The sequence below is a fragment of the Onychostruthus taczanowskii genome, unplaced genomic scaffold (genome assembly GCF_017590055.1).
Source record: "Onychostruthus taczanowskii isolate IOZ18803 unplaced genomic scaffold, ASM1759005v1 scaffold21, whole genome shotgun sequence".
NCBI classification, from domain to species: domain Eukaryota; kingdom Metazoa; phylum Chordata; class Aves; order Passeriformes; family Passeridae; genus Onychostruthus; species Onychostruthus taczanowskii.
Window position 1 is genome coordinate 9309777 of NW_024499351.1, and position 18809 is coordinate 9328585.

The window sequence follows — 18809 nt, forward strand, 5'->3', positions numbered from 1 at the left end:
AGAAGCAAACAGTGGCAATAGCTGAGCTGGGGATCTTAAATAATTTTTTTGTCTGAGCCTCAATGTGAGCTGCATTTTTATTCTAAGGATGTACTATAATGCTGGCCAGTGTCTTTTAGCGGCTGGTCAAGCAGCCTGGCAAGTGCAAATACATCACTGTAAGCTGGTTAAGATAAGATTGAGATGAACGTTTTGGTGGTTCAGTTCCTGAGAAATTAAATGGCACTAACTACAAATCTAAAGAAGACTTTTGTCCAAAGTTAGGAAAAACAAATCAGGAACTAAAAGAGGTGAACAAACCATGTCTTCCTAAAAGTCACTCACAGAGTACTTCCTGTCTGTCAATACTTTAAGTTATAGCTACTGTGTTGTCTTCAGTTCATTGTATCTTTGACAGGTTTACACATTATTCTTTGCTGCATTTTAAGATCAATCTCCACTGTAATTCAGGAATCTGTGCCAAGCTGAACTCTTGACAACATATTACTATTCCAGCACATAAAAGCCCCTTCCATTAATTATAATTAGGGATGGGTTTACATTGATGACAAACATTTTAAATGAAGAGCAATTTTTTCCACAGTCATGAGCCAGAGAATTGTTCATGTTGTACATCTTCAGCCAAGGATTTCAGGGACATTTGTGCTTATAGAATGGTTTTGTTATGAGTCGGGTTTCTCTTTTGGAGCCGGGATGTAATATTGTAGTCTAGCTTGGTTTTTGGAAAGCTTTAATTTATTACAAGGTCAAAAGCAATGGACTTGACTCTGAATCATTTTTATATTTGGCCAGTGTTTGAGAGTTGCCAAAGTTAATAACAGCATAACACCAGTAAGCATGTTATTCCTTTAATCATTTATTTTGCTTTGCAAAAAGTACTTACTTAGATTACAGCCTGAAATTTGGTAGAGAACATCACAAGTCCAGTTTCCAACTCAAGGGCTCTCAAAATCAGGTCACCTGAACAGTAACCAAACTATCAACCTCTACATAAAAATACCACCTACAATTTTACCTGTTATTACATAAATCCACCAGCTCTGTTATAAAACCCCCCCCAAATAAGTTCCTGAACCTGAAGTTTTGACATTATTTTTCTAGCAGAGGGAACAACACAACTGTAGTTGAGAACTTCATCAAATGTAAGTAAATTGATCAAATTAGTTGCTGCAGCATATGTCTGTTGTTGATTTGCCTCACCAGGTTTCCTGAAAAAGACTTGAATATGACCAAAGATACATTATGCAACATTTTCACCTTTGATCTTAATGTTTGTTCTCAGCAAAACCTTTGAAGAATATGTGTTTAAATTACAGAGGCATTGTTACATGAAGAGTATTATTATTGACTGTTGTTTTTAATTAGAATGTAAAGGCTTCATGCAAGATCACTGTACTGGTGTTAGTGAAAAAATGTCACCCCTCCCTCAGGGATCATATATTTAGGACACAGGAAACACAAAACTATATGTTAAAAAGTGCCTTTTAAAATTGCTGAATTGTGAAGTTCCATAAGTTTGTGTCCCAGTTTTCCTAATATTTATTTATTTTTAGACATTTACATTCTCACTAAGTTTCCCAAGTACGATATGGAAGATGAGACCTCCAAATTAATTCAATAGATGAAGCCGGGGAAGCAGGGGTTGTTGAAAACAAGTTTCTTTATAGAACTGAACATAAAACCCTTTGATCAAAGCAAAGACAAAACTAGGAGCATCTGTTTCTCTAGTCTCTTGCTAAATACCAATGTAGTACAAAACAGTGTGTTAAAAAGTTATCAGAATTTTGTTCCAAGAGAATCCTGGTTTAATTAATTTCCTATCAAAACACAGAGTTTGCAATAGTTAATTGTAGAAATTTTTTATTCCTCATCTTTTTTACTGTTTTGCCACAAGGATTGCCTTTGAAGTAAACTACAGGATGACATCAAGCCAGAGATCAGTCATGTTTCACCCAGCTACTCTTCCAGCCCAATGTCGATATAACCAGTGCCTACAAAAGTCAGTGGCAATAATTGGAGCCTGCTGGGACATAATGATGTTTCTCTCCATAGGTGGCTGGCTATTTCTTCCCTCTGGCAAGGCATTTGGTAGTGACATAAACCCTGGATTCATTCCTGAAATCCAGCAATCAGACTAACACTCTTCTGTTTCTTTCAGAGGATCTTACCCTCTTGGGATGGATTTCCAAACAACCAAGGACAGAGGGCTTTTATTTTTCTAGTGCCAAAAATAACAGTAAAAAACAAGGCAGCCGCTTCTAATTTCTGGGATCTCTTGTTCATTAACAAAGGCATCATGTCTTCAGCTTCTTAGCATTTCTTACGTGACTTCTGAGGCTCCTTCCGTCTTTCAATATTGTAATTTTTTTCCTCTAAAGTGCAGTTCCAAAGACAGTGGCAAATGCACTGTGATCATTTTTCCATGACAGCTTGCCTATTCCAGTTGCTTTGGGACTGCCTCAGTGTGCTCTGGTCACCACTTGGCAGCATCCAGCTGGAGCTCACTTGGGTTGTCAAGGTCGTGGAAAAGATCTGGCTGTTCTTATAAATAGACATGAGTTGAAAGATGTATGTAAACTCTTTGCCTTTTCAGGAGATCCTTAATAGGGCAACCTGTATCAGTTTGGTCCCTTGAGTTCACAATTAGAGCAAACATAGAAGTTGGGAGTGTGGCACCCTCCTGGGAGTCTGGCTTTCTGCGCATCTCAGTGGAGCAGAATCTCATTCCTTTCAGATCCAGCCATCAAATAGGAAACTTAAATGTTCTGGCAGATGTTTTAAGGAGAAACACTTTTTCTTCCAAGGGAAGAGAGGGCATTCTCATCACTTTTTTGGACTGTTGCAGCTACATTTAAGTGCCTGGATCCTTCTGGATCCATCTTTTTTGGATGTCCAGCTTCCTTGGGAATGTTAGAACTAGCTGTTACTGGTAGTATTTATTTTTTCACATGTTCTCATTCCTGTAGTAGTCACTATTTGGTCTCTGCTGAATGACAAGCAGAAATAAGAAAAGTCTCACTCTGGATTAGCAATCTAAAATAAACAGAATATTCAGAGAGAAACAGCAGTAATTTAAATATAAGGCTAGATCAGAAAAATCACTTTCCAAACACCTTTACCTGTGATGATTTTGGAGAGATTTTTTTCCTAAATATGTATAGAAGCCAGTCATTGCATTGTTGAACTTGGATCTCTGAATTATCTTTCACTGGGACTCCTATAAGATCTTGTATGTTTCAGCCAAGTTGGTTTCTAAGAACAGTAGTACCTTAGGGAATAATCTTGATTTTGGATGCCTTTTCTTGATCTGTTTATCAGTCACTTTTTTTTTTTTTTATTTTGCAGCATGTTCAATCTTGTAAAATGCCATTAATTAGGTAATTTGGTTGAAATATGATAGGTTTCAATTCAGGTCCCATAAGTCATTAACAAAAAGGATGTTGCAACATTAAAGTGCAGATTTCTAGACTGAATGAGTTTCAATTTTCTGGATACAAAAATCTCTCTGCTTGAAGGTTGTCCACTTTGGTCAAAATAATATCTACTTGCAGAGCCAGAATGACATTTTTTCCTAGCTGTTAGAGCAGACCCTATGGGGTAAGGGAACCCCACAACTCAGTGCTTCAGGCAATGGGTGAGATTCAGATGAGTCCAGGGTGTGCACTGTATCTTTCTTCTAGATTCCTGTTCCAAATCAAGTAAAAATAGGAGCTTGGATCTTTTTCTTTCCAAGTGAATATTTTATTGAGCTATGAATTTTAGAGAAAAAGTAGAAGAAAGTGAGTGGGAATACCTTTTTCTCGTTTATTCTCTGGATGTAAGCAAAATCCTTTCTGACAGTAAAGGAATTTATCATTTACCTTTAAAAACTCAAAGTAGGACAGCAAAATTATATGGGCTGACCATAAATTCAGCCTTTGTAGGCATGCTGTATATTTTGATCCCTCCATTTTATTGTTTTGTCTGTCCTTAGACTCTCAGCTTTTGGGATAAATATTCTTTTTACTCTGTACAGTCTAAAACCCTGAAAAACAGTGTAGCTGTGATTCTGATACTGCCAGTTTCATAAATAATAGCAACATTAAAGGGAACAAACAATCTGAAATCACATCAATGTGGAGGAAGAAAAGAAGGTGGAAAAGTAGTCTACTGTTTATCAGCAAATTTGAGAGTTACTTAAAATAGGACACTATTAGCTCACTGAAATTTTTTGCAATATGCCATCTTCAAATAATTTCAGCTAAAGTTTTTGTCATCTTTAACTCATTCCTTGTTGAAGACATTGCCTTGAAGACATTACCCAATACTATTCCATAGGAACCTTTTTCATTCTGAATAAATGTTTTCAACTATGGTTCTTATGATTCTTCTTCATATCAGCGCATTCTTTTTCTCTTCAGATTCTGAATATGCTTTCTGCATACTCCAAATTTCTGGTGCTTAATGCCATCCTGATTGTATACTATATACTTTATGATGCTCGGCAATTTGTTTTGTTTCATTTTTCTTAGTCAAAAAAAGAAATTGTCCTGATCATTCTTACCTTTCTTACAGTGTATTTTTTTCTGAGATCCCTTACTGTCCATGCAATGCCTGGAAATCACTAGAAATAAATACTGCAAATACAGTAGGTGTAAATGCTTGGTAAAGATTAGCTTCATTGCAGTGCCTGTTGTCCTAGTTTGCTGAAAATTCCAGTCAAAGGAGAGGAATAATGGCTGGTTATGTTAAGCAGGTTTGTGCACATTGAACCTGTAAGTATGACCACGGTTTTATCTTATATGGGTCAATAATGGCTTTAAAAAGTCTGGGAAAAGTTTAATCCAGTGGTCCTGATTTTTATCTGGTAATCTACCCATCATTAAATCTATGAACTAAACCATTCCCTCTCTTGGAAGAACAGCATATTCTGTGAACCCTTTCACTGTGATTGCTTTTTGTGCTGAAGTCAGCATGTGCCTACACTGGATAAACACAGGTCTGAATGGCAAAAGCAGTATTGTATGTATATGTATGTGCAGAGGTGTATGCAGGGAACATGCAAGGACAATTCCAAAGATTTTCCTATTTCATGAACAATGTGTTCTGCATCCAGTACATGGTGGGGGTTTTCTTTTCCTGCTATTTTTTTGGTGATCTTTGTTAGGTAATGTGAAGCCCTATTTCATATCTCCCGCCATATATTAGATGCTGAAATGCCCATTATACAACTAAAATTAAAAAAGATAATTTAACTAAATAGTTTAGTTAAATAACTAGTTTAATAACTAAAGTTATTCTTTAGTGTATCTCAGTATGGAAATTACTGGAAAGACTCACATTGCTATTTCCCATGCCACATTGTGAAAGTGCATCTTTCTCTCTAGGTTTATTTAAATTAAGAGAGATGGCTTTCCTGCCAGCTGCCTCTAAGCTTTTAAACACTCTTTGCAAGCCAAATTTTATTTTTCAAATATTGATTGACTGATTTAGAACCCTGTGGCATGGTCATCAGGTATCATGACTTCATTCTAATTGCATTTTGACAGTGTAATAATTCAAAATTGAGGTTCTGGCTGAATTCGTAGAAAGCACCATAGGTTGAGAAAGACAGAATCATCCTCTTCAGTGCCTAAATCAGTTCCAGTCCTTAACTCATATTCTCTGAGGTGTATTAAAGCAAGAATGAGCTCATTTGAATAACAAGGAAGCCTATAACTTTTGAGACTGTAAAACTGCAGACTAAATGCTTTGGCTTGAAAAATTGCTATGATAAGCAATGTGCCATATCAGCTTTTGCCATAATTTAATTCATGTCACAACAATGCGATAACTAAAGCTGTAGTTATAAATTTTGTATTTGTGAGCTCTGTTCTAAGACATGAAGAGAAACTTCTGTGAGTGTAGAAGATGGCAGGCCTTAGAAGGCTGTATGTACTCCAGCCACGAGAGTTACAGCAGAGGATTGTGGAATTTTTTTGACCACTGCAGGATGCCCTGCTGTTTTCCATGGGATTTCTCAGTGTACTGTATGGAAGATGTTGATTTTAACATAAGCAGTGGTTTGAACTGGGGACTTTAGTAAAACAGTGTGTCACAATACTGCCCAAGATTTATCTGAACACCATGATTAAGAAAAATATGTTGCTGCATCATATTGATTATGGTATGAATCTTTGTCTTAGTGTTGGATATAAAGCTCCTGCACTTCCTTTTACAATATCTAGACAACAAAATTTTTACTCTCAAAGTATATCTAGTGTATAGCTTTATGTAAAGCTTGCATCATTCCCATGCACAAAAGAAATCCTTCTAAGCTTTGAGTGCTTTAGATGTGATTCCAGCTACTATCTAACAATAGAGTAATTTGAATCTCTAGACATTTTCTGTAGCAGAGAAAGATACAGTGAGGTTCTGTAGCTACTACACTGTATTTGGTTAAGGAAGGTGGGGGTCCATATGAAGTGAACTGCTTCTCCCTTGCCACAAGCCCTGCAAAAGAAATGTTACAAAGAAAGTGTTGAGTTAGCTTTTTGGAAGGGCAGCACTCATCCATCTGACTGGGGGAAATATTTTAGGACAGTTTGTCTGTCTTCAAGCAATGAGTGAAGTACTTAGAGGAGAGTACTTATCAGGACACAAAGAAATAGATTACTGGTACTGTGGACTGTTTTGGAAAATTGGAAATCCAGTGCAGATTGTGTAATACCAAATTATGTTGTTGCATCAGGTCCCATGAACAGTTGTTTTGAGGTAAGTCAAGATGTCAATTTTCAGTACAGGTTTTGTGATGTAGGCTACCTCTCCTTGCTTTGAGTCACCTTGGCCCATCACCATTAAATGCTGAGGCATGTAAATACTCTTAGCACTGGCAGTCAACAGGAGCCAGCTGCATGGTAGCTATCCAAACAGTAAATAAAAACCCTGAGAAATATTTAAGGGTCATATAATGGTTTCCATGGCATTATGACATTTTAAAGAATGTCCTTTTTACTTTCTTATGTATTTTTTGTGAATATGACTAAAATGTTTGTAATATTGAATAGGAACAACAGAGTTCTAGAAGATATTGGAAACTGTTTCAAGCACTTATTTGCCTTATGGAGTGTTTCTGGCTGCTTCCCTTAAGAACCCTGGGAGAACCTTTATTGTTTAAATTGGTGTTAGTCAGGGGACAGTCAATAATAATTCTCCAAAGAAGTTCTTGAAATTACTAAAACCCTATACATAATTTTTTAAAGTATTTGCAAGCCTGTTCTTTGATTATGTTAAACTAATATTAATGTAGTCATAAGTCAAATATGTTGGCAAAATTCTAGAGGAGGAAACTCCAGGTATTGTACTCAGGGAGCTGCAGTTGTAAAAAATTAATTCAACCTCCTTTATTCATGACCTTAAAAACTGGAGACTAGAGAGTGTAGATTTGAGTACTGATGCAAAATATTCAAGAAGCACACTAGTGAGTTAGGCAACCAGTTTTTATCAGCACCCTAAAAATTTTGAGATCCAGCAAATATTTTAAGGTGTAGAGTGGATTGATCAACTATGTATGATCTTAATCATATTGCATGTGCTTTTCTAAACCATCAGCTTCCTGTATTTCATACCCATTCCTTCAGAAAGCATATGCTGAAGTAAGTGCAATTTTTTTACATTGCAGTATACATTATAAAACAGAATTACTATAGCTACCATTTTATCATGTTGTATCTCATGCATCAAGATATTAAATTGTTTTGATATTAGTGTTTAAAAATAGTATCTAGATTAATGTCAGTATATCTTCAGTGAGAACCAGTAATTCAATGGGCACAGTTCTTCAGATCACTAAAGCATATGTTGAACGTCACAAGTAACTATGCTTCTAGTGAAGTATTTAGTCATTTGCATAGATATTAACTTCAATGGGATTTACATATGCTTTTAAACTTAAGTGCATATTTCAGTGAACTGATGAATGTAGATTGGATTATATCTTGTGAATAACTCAAAATTCTTAGGATTTTGGACCTACAAATCTCTTCTGAGCCACTAAATGCACTCAGTGGCACTCCATATCTCCACGGGTTGCAGAATTCAGGAATAAAGAAGATTTGCCTTATAGCTGTCAGTTTGTGTGCTATGAGAGACCTTGAGATTGCCTTAACAAATGTGTAATGTCTAAGACAGTCTGTGAAATACCAGTCTCGCTGTTGCTAGGGATTAGGCTGAGCAGTATCCTTGCTCAGGTAAATGAACTAACACAGGGTTTGTTTTAGTACTGATTCTGGAAATTACAATGGAATTACAAAAGTGATAAGAATTTTTGGGTGATCTGGCATAAGGCCCTCTTTCACTCCTGCTAAGCTGTAAGTAATTTCCTTTGTTTTCCTCACTTCTGTTTTTTATGAGTTGATAAACAGTGAACTTCTATTTATTGTTCTTCCCACTGTCCAATCAATTTTTATTTCTGCTTGTAACCTGTGCAGCTTGGATGGGAATTGTGCAGTCAGCCCTAAGCTCCTGACACAGGGAGATTTATAAAGGCAGTGCTGTTACAGACACAAGACTGAGTCCTGTTGCTGACTGGGGGTAGGCATTGAGGTCTTGGGGCTGCAAAGTGTCATCATTCCCAGGGTCCTGAGCTGTGTGTGACACAAGGACAGCCCCTGGACAAGCATGACTCCAGAAAGAGTAGTAGTATGTAAGGGACCTAGTTTAAACACAGTAAATGTTTTGGTCAGCAATCAGAATGACTTACACTTAATTGAAATTACTTCAGAATGCATTAAATACATGTGCCTTTCATTTTGAGGAGTCCCCAGGCAGCAAGATGCTATGATGTTGTTTAGCTGCTTAGCCCTGTCATTTTTGACAGATCTGTCTTTAGGTACTATCATGCTTTCTTCCTAAGTAGCCTAGCACCCTTTTCTACTGCTTTTTAAGAGAGAATATGTTGTCTGTAATATTATTTTTAAGATAATTATCACAAAGAGTGGATGTAAAACAGAAAAGCTCTAATAACAACACTTGATCTGGGAGCATTATTGGGTTTAAAGAAGTTCCATTGGGCTTTGATGTTCAAGACTAATGAAAACTTTGATCTTTTTTTGGTGTATTTTCTCTTAATACAGGAATTTTTATATATGCACACTCTAAATATATATACACTCTAAAGGTTGTTCTGACAACACACTTAAATATTAAATCACCATAATAATCAGTTATATATAATGCTTCTGAGATAATTCCAAAGTGTATTCATAGTAACTCTGTAGAGTACATAGCATTTTCAGGAATGAAGTGAAAGTAATTGCAAAAACATTGCCAGTAAAATTAATGGATGAAAAAGACTGAGAATAATAAACATTTCTGAGAAGAAGTGAATAATAGACAGTAACTGGAATTGCTGGTAAGTTGTGCCTATTGAAATATAATTGCATCACCACTGCAAGGGTGTTCTACATCTGAAAGGGGGGATGTACAGCTATGATTTATTTCACCACATCTCACACAGCTACAGGATAAATGTCATCATCTGAGCTAGTTGCTCTAGACTTTCCTTATGGATAAAATGGAGAAGAATGAACACACTTTGGCTGTTATTAATCTGAAATGTTTTAGAAGCCTGCTTTAGGATAATACAAGTTACACCCAGAGAGTGTTTCTTTGTCATAGAGACGAGTGACCCAAGCATCTACATTTGAGCAAATGAATCTCAGTGTGGGCGTCTGAACACCCACAAAAGAAATTGAAAACACTGTGTTTTCCTCTGGCAAGGGAAGCTAATGTGACCCTTGAATCTGTATAGCAAGGGAGTCAGTAGGAAGAATGATGTCAATTTTCTTCATTATGAAATCGTCTTCACATTTATGAGATTGCCTGTGTATCATACAAAATACAGATGCAGTGATCTTTGAAAAGGCTGTTTAAAAACGTGTGTGTCTAAAAAAAAAATCAAGAAATTAATAGCTGAAATGGGATTGCAGTGAAGGAGAATGGAGTATGACTCTGATAAAAATGGAATTACTATTTTCTGCTGTGCAGAATTGTTAACCTGGCAGATATTGGACTTGCAGCAGTAGAGGTTAAGAATTGTTTGTCTGTTTGCTTCTCTTATCTTACAGTTTGGCTTAATTATATCTAAGGTGGACTTATCTTAGTCCCATTTAATTGTATTAAGTTAAACTGATTCCTTAAAATAGACTATCTGATATTAACTTTCTCTTTATTGAAAGCATCTCATTTTAATAAATTTCCCACAGCTGTTTTGATGTCACTTTTAAATTTCTATGTAAATATAGTAATGTTGTTACTAAGTTGGATAATGTTAAGGGAAGGTTATTCATACTGCCCTGTGAAGGTTTTTGTCTTTTTGCACTACTTGTATGCAGGGTGTGGGAAGACCTTTATCTTGATCTCAATGCCTAAGTGGAGCACTTAAAAGTGAATGGTGTGAAGAACTGCTAAATTTTCCAATATCTATATGATTTAGAGTGTTACTAGCCTGTGGAGTTCTTATGCAATTCCAGACACCAGAGCCAGTAATCCATGAAGAGCTGGTATTGATTGTGTGAGGGAATGCAGCTTACCTAATACTGAGCAATGTACTGCACAGATTCAATATGGCATCCAGCTCTAGTGTGTCTTATTTTACTCTGAGAATTCAAAAATAAAAAGTACAAATTCAATTTGTTCAGGAGTTGAAGCCCATCCCCTCCCAGTAGCCTTGCAGGGAACACAGTATTTTGGTTTTTGTCTATAAATAGAGTACCTTTGGAATCGCCATAAGTCCCAGGCACTCTCTCAGAGCCACGTGACAGAAAACACAAGGCTTCTAGTGAGGACAACCTTACGTGGGTTGCAAAGGATGGATAAACTGGTATTTATGAACATGGCATTATTTTTCATGGAGCAGTGCAAGGGAGCTTTTAAAACTGCAGAAATCCCTTGTAAATCTTGAATCACAGCAGGGCTGTGTGCACTGGTAATTTCACATACTTGTAGTTCTTAATGAAGTACATGCACAAGGCTGAAGGTTAGTGAATCCTCAGCTGAAGATGCAGGCTTCCGTACACCACAGCCCTCAGAATAAGAGATGAAAAGTCTTTGATTCTGAGTTTAAACTTTATCCAGAAAATGTTTCATAGCAGATGACCTCAGCTATTTTGAGGAAGCACTCAAGTGTGCTTTTTCTTTTGCTGTGTCTGTAGCTGCCTGCACCTGTGATTGCCTGGCAGGCCCTCATGCCCTTTTTGCTCTGAAGAACTCATGTCAGAAATTTAGTGTAGCTGCAATATCACAGCTTGTGTATCACATTTTCCAACTGACACTTTTCTTCATCTTTCTGAAAGGGAAACTTCAGAAGATGTGCAGTGCCTTTACTCATTTAATGCTTTTCTTTGCTGTCTATCACAAAACAGTGAGTTACTGAGTTTACTGGAAACCAACATGCAGTAGCTCCTGCACTTTAAACCAGAATCAGAAATAGAAAATCATTATTTATGCTTTCAGACTACAATGTATCAGAGATCTGTTCTAAAATATCATGCCCTAATTTAAATGTGTATGAGCTCCTCTGTTCTGTTCAGATGCACATCTGTAGTTGCTTAAATACTTAGAAATTTTTTAAAATTAAGCAAATCATATGCAATGGACAACAATTTCTATTAAATGGTTAGGTATTTGAGTTATCTACAGCTTTTAACGTGTTAAAGTATTACAGCTCAGAAAACTTAAAAATTAAGCTTCTACAAAAAAGAGAGAATAGGGTTGTCTGCTGCTGTCACACAGAATTATGATGATGATGATTATGTAGAAATAGATTTTGTGTTCAGAAAAAAATATTATTATTTACTGTGATTTTTCAGTCTTGCAAAAATATCATATCCAATCATATATCTTGTTAGACTCCTAATTTCTGTTTGAACCATGGTTTATATGTTTTTATCATTTGTAAAACTGACATTTGCTGGTTACATTGCACTCTTTTAATCCATTTGTATATTTAGAAGAACAGGTACTGGTGAGGGAAAACTTTAGTCCTTCTTTTTACTTGTCTCAGGGCAACCTGGGAGTCCAATACCTCCTACAAAGCTTTTCTTATTTCTGCCTGTGTGGGACTGGCTACCTGAATACTGAAAACAGGCATATAATGAAGATGCCATTGGACATACTTAAAACAGGAGGAATGCTGGGAAGGAGACAAAGAGGTGTAGGGGTTATTTACCTTTTGGATTTTCCAGTTGCCACTTCTCCCTTCTCTGAAGGCAGGTGAGGAGTGCTTCATGGTTTCCTCTCTGTGGACAATGTTGGGCTTGTTTCTCTACCTCCACCTATGAGAAGGAGAAATATAAGCTTTGTAGAGAGGACCGAAAATCCATGTCTTATAACTATACTGTAACCTAAATGTGAAAGGAGAACTAGTCCTTAATAAATCTTTCTAATGGTCAGGAGAGTTTTGGAGGTGCAGTGCATAACAGACAAGCAGTGGTGGGGCTGTGGGAGCACTTTTGGGAAGAGGGCAATGGTGCTCACTGGTTAGCATGTGCTTTTTTTTGGAAATATCTTCTCTCAGAGGACGTGCTGTCCATGTGGAAATCTTTTAGCAATCTGGATTTTCAATGCTGGGATTACAAAGAACAGTGATTGCTAACACTGTGTGTAAAAGAAGCGGTGCCTGAAATTAATAGGCAGGGAGCTCTTTCAGGAAGTATAAGAATGAGTACAGATTAGTAACTGGGGAAAGAGGAGTGCTGTGAAGGAACAGGAAGGAAAGAGAAGCATTTATCTATACTTTGTAGATTACACTCCTTTCTAAGGACAGTTCCATTAAGGATGGAATGTGTTCAGGACACTCAAATAGCAGAAAAGATAGAGAAGTAATTTTTAGATAGAAATACCAGAGAATGGAACAGGTGATTATTTTCAGATGCTTATTTCTGTGCTGTCTGATGTCTGTACTTGTTTCAGTTTTATAATAAAACTTCCTATCACTTAAAGCTAGAACTACAGATCATTTTATATTTGACCAGTCTTCAAACAGATTACAGTCCTCATCAGATACCCTCCAGTTTTCTTGTTTCTCTCTCTTTTGTTAATGCTTTGTGACTAGATTATCTGGTCTAATTATTTTTTGGACCAAGAGAAAAATATTTTGTTGTTCTGAGAAGCAAACTCTTGTGTTTAGTGTCAGAGTTAGAAATAAGGAAAATAATTAGGTAGAAATTGCCAGCTCTTCCTTCTTTTTCAAAAGCCTCTTTTTTTTTATTTCACCTGGTGTTCTTTTGTATAAATGAAAAAAGTCCATCCTTTTGTTGGCAGCTCTGCACACTTGGAGATTTGACTGGGAATTTGATCTTAAAAGAGATATTTGAAAGGATGTTACTCCATGGAAAGCTGTATCTCCCGTAGCTGTTATTGCCTGCTCTTAGATTGAATTAAAGAATTCAGTATAACTTTTAATTATGTCAATTGTTGTCATAATTCCAACTCCAAGGCATCTTTGTGTTTTTAACTGGCTTAATCATATCACATGGCCATGACTTTCAAGGTGCTGTTCAAGGGAGAGAAACAACTTACCTGGAGAAAGCGTATTAGGCTGGAAGGCAGTGTTCCTAGTGACAGCCTCTCCTTGTTTTGCAGCCCTTGCCTGACTGCCTGTTTGGAAACAGCCTCCATACCTTGAACTAGAGCATTTGGGAAAGGACAGGACTTCTTTCATGTGTGGAAATCTGATGAAGAACAGTAGAAGTGTAAAATGCCAAGCTAACCATATCTTTGCTTGTTCTTATGTCAGTTGATCCCTAAAATGCCTCATCTTGAGAGCACAGAAAACATCCCATTGAAACCTGTGACTTAAATCTTTCCCACAGCTGGGCACCTGCCCAGATCCCTCCATCCTAAACTAACTCTCATACAAAAAGGATAAAGACTGTGAATCCAGAGAGGACTGGGGGATTATTGGTCCAACAGACAGTCTCTATTCTCTACCTGGATATGAAGCCAGTGTTGACTTAACCCTATGTGCTAGAGTGAAGGTTGGAACCCCCAACCTTGCCCTGCTTTATGCTGCTAATTAAATGCTAGAAGACAACAGTAACTCAAAAAGCTGCACTAAACAGAGAAAGGTTAGTCCCATCTGAGTGAACACTTTAGTCATTCATCCATCAGTCTTGCTATGTGCAAACTGAGCCCTAAGTCTTTGGCCTTACTGCATAGTTGTTTTCCTTCTTTCACTTATAAATCTCTCTCAGTTCCCATGCTTCTGAGGTTTTAGTTTCTAGGCTTACATCATGTTAGAGATACACTCTGAATGATACTTGGGCTAGTGAGAAAAGATAACTTAAAACAATTTTTCTCATTTGATAGCTCCTTAAATGGAAGATTTCACAGATGTCATTATTGATACCTTATAGGCTGGATTTATTTTTTAGATCAGTCAATGAGCAGCACTTGGTCCATGAAAGCATTTTAGGGATGGTTTCAGATTAACCACCTGTGTTCAGAAGTAGATGTAGACCCACAAAAATCAGTAGAGGTTACATTGGCAGTAAGAGATTCAGTGTCCATCTGCTGCAAAGCTGGAAGAGGGCTGGGCAGGTTTGTGCACTGTGTTGATAAAATTTCTGTGGTATGAGCAGGTTTGTCCTAACATTCACCTTATGCCTTCTGGTGGCAAACTCAGCTCTGCACAAAATTATTTCCAGAGAAATTTTGTTCAGAGAACTGATTGTAGGGGAAGATTATGTTCAAAATGCAGTGGGGTCATGCCACCTTCCATGTAAGGCTCTTCTCAGGATGGTAGGGCAGCTGAGAACAAGCTTGATTTAATCTTGATTTAATCATCCCAGGAATCCACGGAGGTCTGCTGTTTCATGAAGCAGATGGAAAGAAAAAACAGCAAATTAAATGTGAAAATGAGTGCTGATTCTCACTGTAAATTTTTTTCTGAATTTATGGCAAATTAGGAGCAGTGGAATAAGAAAATTATGCAATTCTAAGCAGTTACAGATGATGGGCTTTTCAGTGGAGGTACTTCTGTGATTCCTGGTGAGCATCTCTTGGTTGCAAAGTGCTTGGTATGATTTTAACGCACTTTCTCTGTTCCTCTGCAGGCCTCTACACCTGCTGAAGGCTGATCTTTTTAGAAGTGAATTTAAAATATTCCTGCAAGACTTTGTACTTAAAAAACCTCTTATTCAAAGTAGCAGGGCCTTTTATAAGGAGAGAGTGGTAATAAACTGCAGTGTATTACAGGCCAGATTTTTAAAGGTATTTTAGTTCTATGGCAATGCAAATTGAAGCACTAGATGCTTTTGGAAATCCCACAAGACACTTAACTGCATCTGTAGATGCTTTAATGCATTTGTTCGTAGTGGTTTGCCTAAGGTTCAGTTGGTCACCGCTAGAGAGTTGAAATGGGAAACATTCTCTTTACTGTTGTAGCCATTAATCATTTTTGCTTTCTTTTTGAGAAAGCAATAGGAAAATGTAGCTCTTTGTAGAACCCAATGGACTAGGGAAGAAATAGTAATGATTTAAATGATAGTTCAGCTTTTTTCTGAGTTGTAGACTTCTCCTGGAACCTCATGTTTTTAACTGTAATGGATGAAGCTAAACTCTCACTGTTTATCTCTGTAATCACTACGTGATTAAGCAAAATTATTTGCTAAATCCTTTCTACAGTGTATTTAATGGAAGTCTTAGGTGTCAGGTCTTTAAAGAATTTGATCTCCTCAATGCATTTTGATCGTAAAAACATGCTATTATTCCTTTTCTTCTGGTTGATCATAGTTCTTGTTGCAAACTTAATATCTGATTTGGGTGTTTAATGTTTCCAAGTTTGCATTCATTTTTCTCTATATCATCTCATTTGCTTACAAAACAGGGTGAGTATGAATTCCAGATGAAATGGGATTTTTGTGTTTATAAAAAACAGCAATATGGTTTCTACAAGTAGCTTTTAACAGTTAAATCCTTTTACCCTGTTTTTTCATCATTACTGCATATTGTCATTTTACTGTTTTTCTCATTATATGCATTTGTTTCCATTATCCAGGATGCTGAGAAATTGGCTGGTGAAGAGCATGCCTGGAAAGAAGTCAAAGATGCTGTAAATGAAGTGAGATATCCAAAATCAAAAGAAGGTATCCTTTCAATGACAGGCTACAGTCTGTCATTCAGTTGTGAAAAGATCCCTCTAGTATGCAATTCATCTCTTGAGATTAGTTTCCTTACAATTACATTCTTATGTTTATGTTTTAGGTATATCTTTTTACATTCTTCTAATGTTTTTAATTCATTTTATGTTTAAAATGTGTAAAATTCTTAATTGTATTAATAATGGAGTCTCTCATTACTTGGAATAGAACTACTTTGTGGCAGAGATAGTAACTACCAAGGACATGAAGGGATATTTTCGCTCTGATTTGGATTTCAGCTATCACAGTCCACTTCTAAATGAAGTGGATTTTATATAAATCCACTTCTAAATGAAAGAAAGCTTAATTTGGAATGTGGTTAAATTCTTTGTTCCGTTACTCTCAGCGTGAACGTTTACAGGTTCTCATTCTTTGCACAGCAATGACAATAACAAGGAAATAATCACAGACAGGTTCACAGCAGACATTATAGCATCATTATAATAATATATAATAATATATAATAATAATTGGTAATTAAGCAAATTGAATGAAATGATCTTGCACTAATAAACAGAACTGGAGTCTAATGACTGTCATGTAGATATTCAATCCAATTAAAGAAATTAGTGAACAGCAGCAACCAAGAAAAGATGAGCAGAAGAGATGTGGAGATTTTTACTAGAATACTATGGGTTTATTAATCTCTTTCTTATCTTGGTCTATTCAGTGGAATTTCCCTGACTGGGAATTTGGTCTGTTGTGGCAAGATGCCTTATCATTTTCAGAAACATGGGCTTTCTCTCAAGCTAGAAAGAATTTAATCTTCCAGTACTCCTTTTTGGCAATACAAAAAACAAGTTTGCATAGTGATATTCCAGGCTGGAAAAAAGTGATCACAATTTATACAGTAACAAAAAACCCAATCCATTACACTGAGGTTTTTTTTTTCTAATCCAGAGAGATTATTTTTTTTTAGCAAAGGGGAAACAATCATCTCACCTTGTTTTCATCTCACATAGTTTCTAGTTTGTTTTAAGTTCCTCTGTAGTTGCTGGATTGAAACAGACAGTACTGAAATAGATCTTCAGGGCCCACGTTTCAACCTGCATGTTAAATTATAGATATGCAACCTGAAGGTGCAATAGTTCTTATATTTAAGCTGTGCAGTCAGAATACTGGTCCTATTTAATGTTCCTGTATTAAATTACAGGAGAAATTGCATTTATGTATTTTGCGAGTGTCTTTAATTAAGATTACTGATTTAACTGATACTTAAAAATTAATCAAATGCGTGGTAATAAAAGGCATCAGGACTGGCTGGAAAAATCTATTGTTGTCTGTTCAGCTTCTGTTCTCAGTCATGCACTATTTGAAATGTGTCATCTTTCCTTCCACTGCACCACAATACCCGTGTTAACTGACATGCAGTGGCCAGTGCAGTATTGGAGGAGGAACTTGACTTTTGTCCACTTGCCAATAATGAGTAGAAAACCTTCCTGGCAGACTGAGGCACAGAGTTATTAGCTCCTGCAAATGCCATTTTTTAAACTAATTAAACCAACAGTTTCTACAGTTGAGAAAGTTGGTGACTCCCACACTCTGACTGTAACTAATACGGTGTTAAAATGCTCAATTTACAGTTAGAGCTGCTTGGGACAGTCCTCCTCTACTCCTGGGCAGATGCAGGACATGCAGCTCTTTGGTACTGTTGCAGCTGATGGCAGGTTTTCTAGTTTGCAATTTTACTTACCTGAAAATTTGGTCCCAAGAAATTTTGTTGTCATCTATTATCAGATGCTGGTGAGTGCACAAAGCAGAACAATGAGAAGTAAAAGCAGACATACCGTGCATCAGCTAAAATGGTAATCTTTCAAGAATGTCAGTGGTTTGTACTTTCTACAAAAATTGTATCAAGTGGAAATAACATCCCTCATTCTTCTGTTTTTTGTCCTTAGTCAGTTGTAAAGAATAGATGGATGTTTGCCAAAGATATAAAGGTTAAGGTGCAATTTTATAATAACACATTCCTTCCCTTATATGGCTCTTTCAATCCAAGGGCATGAGAGCAATTCACAAATAATTAGTTTAGCCTTGTAACAACCATGCTATAAATCCTGGACCATGGTGGTCACATTCTTAAATTTAAGTATGTAAATATTCCCCTGTTCAAGATGGACTAATTACTTCATCACAGGTTTGTCATTGTACACTTTAAATTCATTGCTGGATTAGTGTGAATAGTACTTGCAATAATTTGCGAAGATAACTGCTGTACTTCTTTGAGCTGATTGTGTGGAAAGGGCTATAATACAATCAATGTTATCACTTCTCTTGCTGTAAGTCTAATTTTCTTTCTTTATTTCATTTCTTCTTACTTATGTGAGTAGTATCCTTTTGGTGTTAAGACTGCTTGCATTCTGGGACTCCCATGGGTACAATCACAGGTGGTAATACTCATTTAGTTTTGGGGTTCAGATTAGGTGTCATCAGAGAGAGAAGAATCTGATCCACAGAGAAGTCGAATCAGTGTAGAATGTACTGAAAAAAAGTGATTTGTGCTAAGGAATATCCAAATAAAGTGAGTGCAAGGTTATCTTTCCTGACAAAAAGGAGGATGTTGGTCAAAAACCACAAAAAATCTTGTAGCATTGGAGGTGAAAATCTCTTTTACTGCCAAGATCATTAGTCCTGAACTACAGTCAGACA

At 36.6% G+C, this 18809-nt stretch overlaps 1 protein-coding gene across 1 annotated transcript in view; it reads left to right on the plus strand.

Annotated features, from left to right (window-relative positions):
• Positions 1 to 18809, plus strand: part of SMYD3 (SET and MYND domain containing 3) — a 383240-nt gene that overhangs the window by 318414 nt on the left and 46017 nt on the right. The window contains exon 9 of the mRNA XM_041404314.1: positions 16019 to 16106. Coding sequence (XP_041260248.1) covers positions 16019 to 16106 — 88 coding nt within the window. The remainder of the gene's footprint in view (positions 1 to 16018; positions 16107 to 18809) is intronic.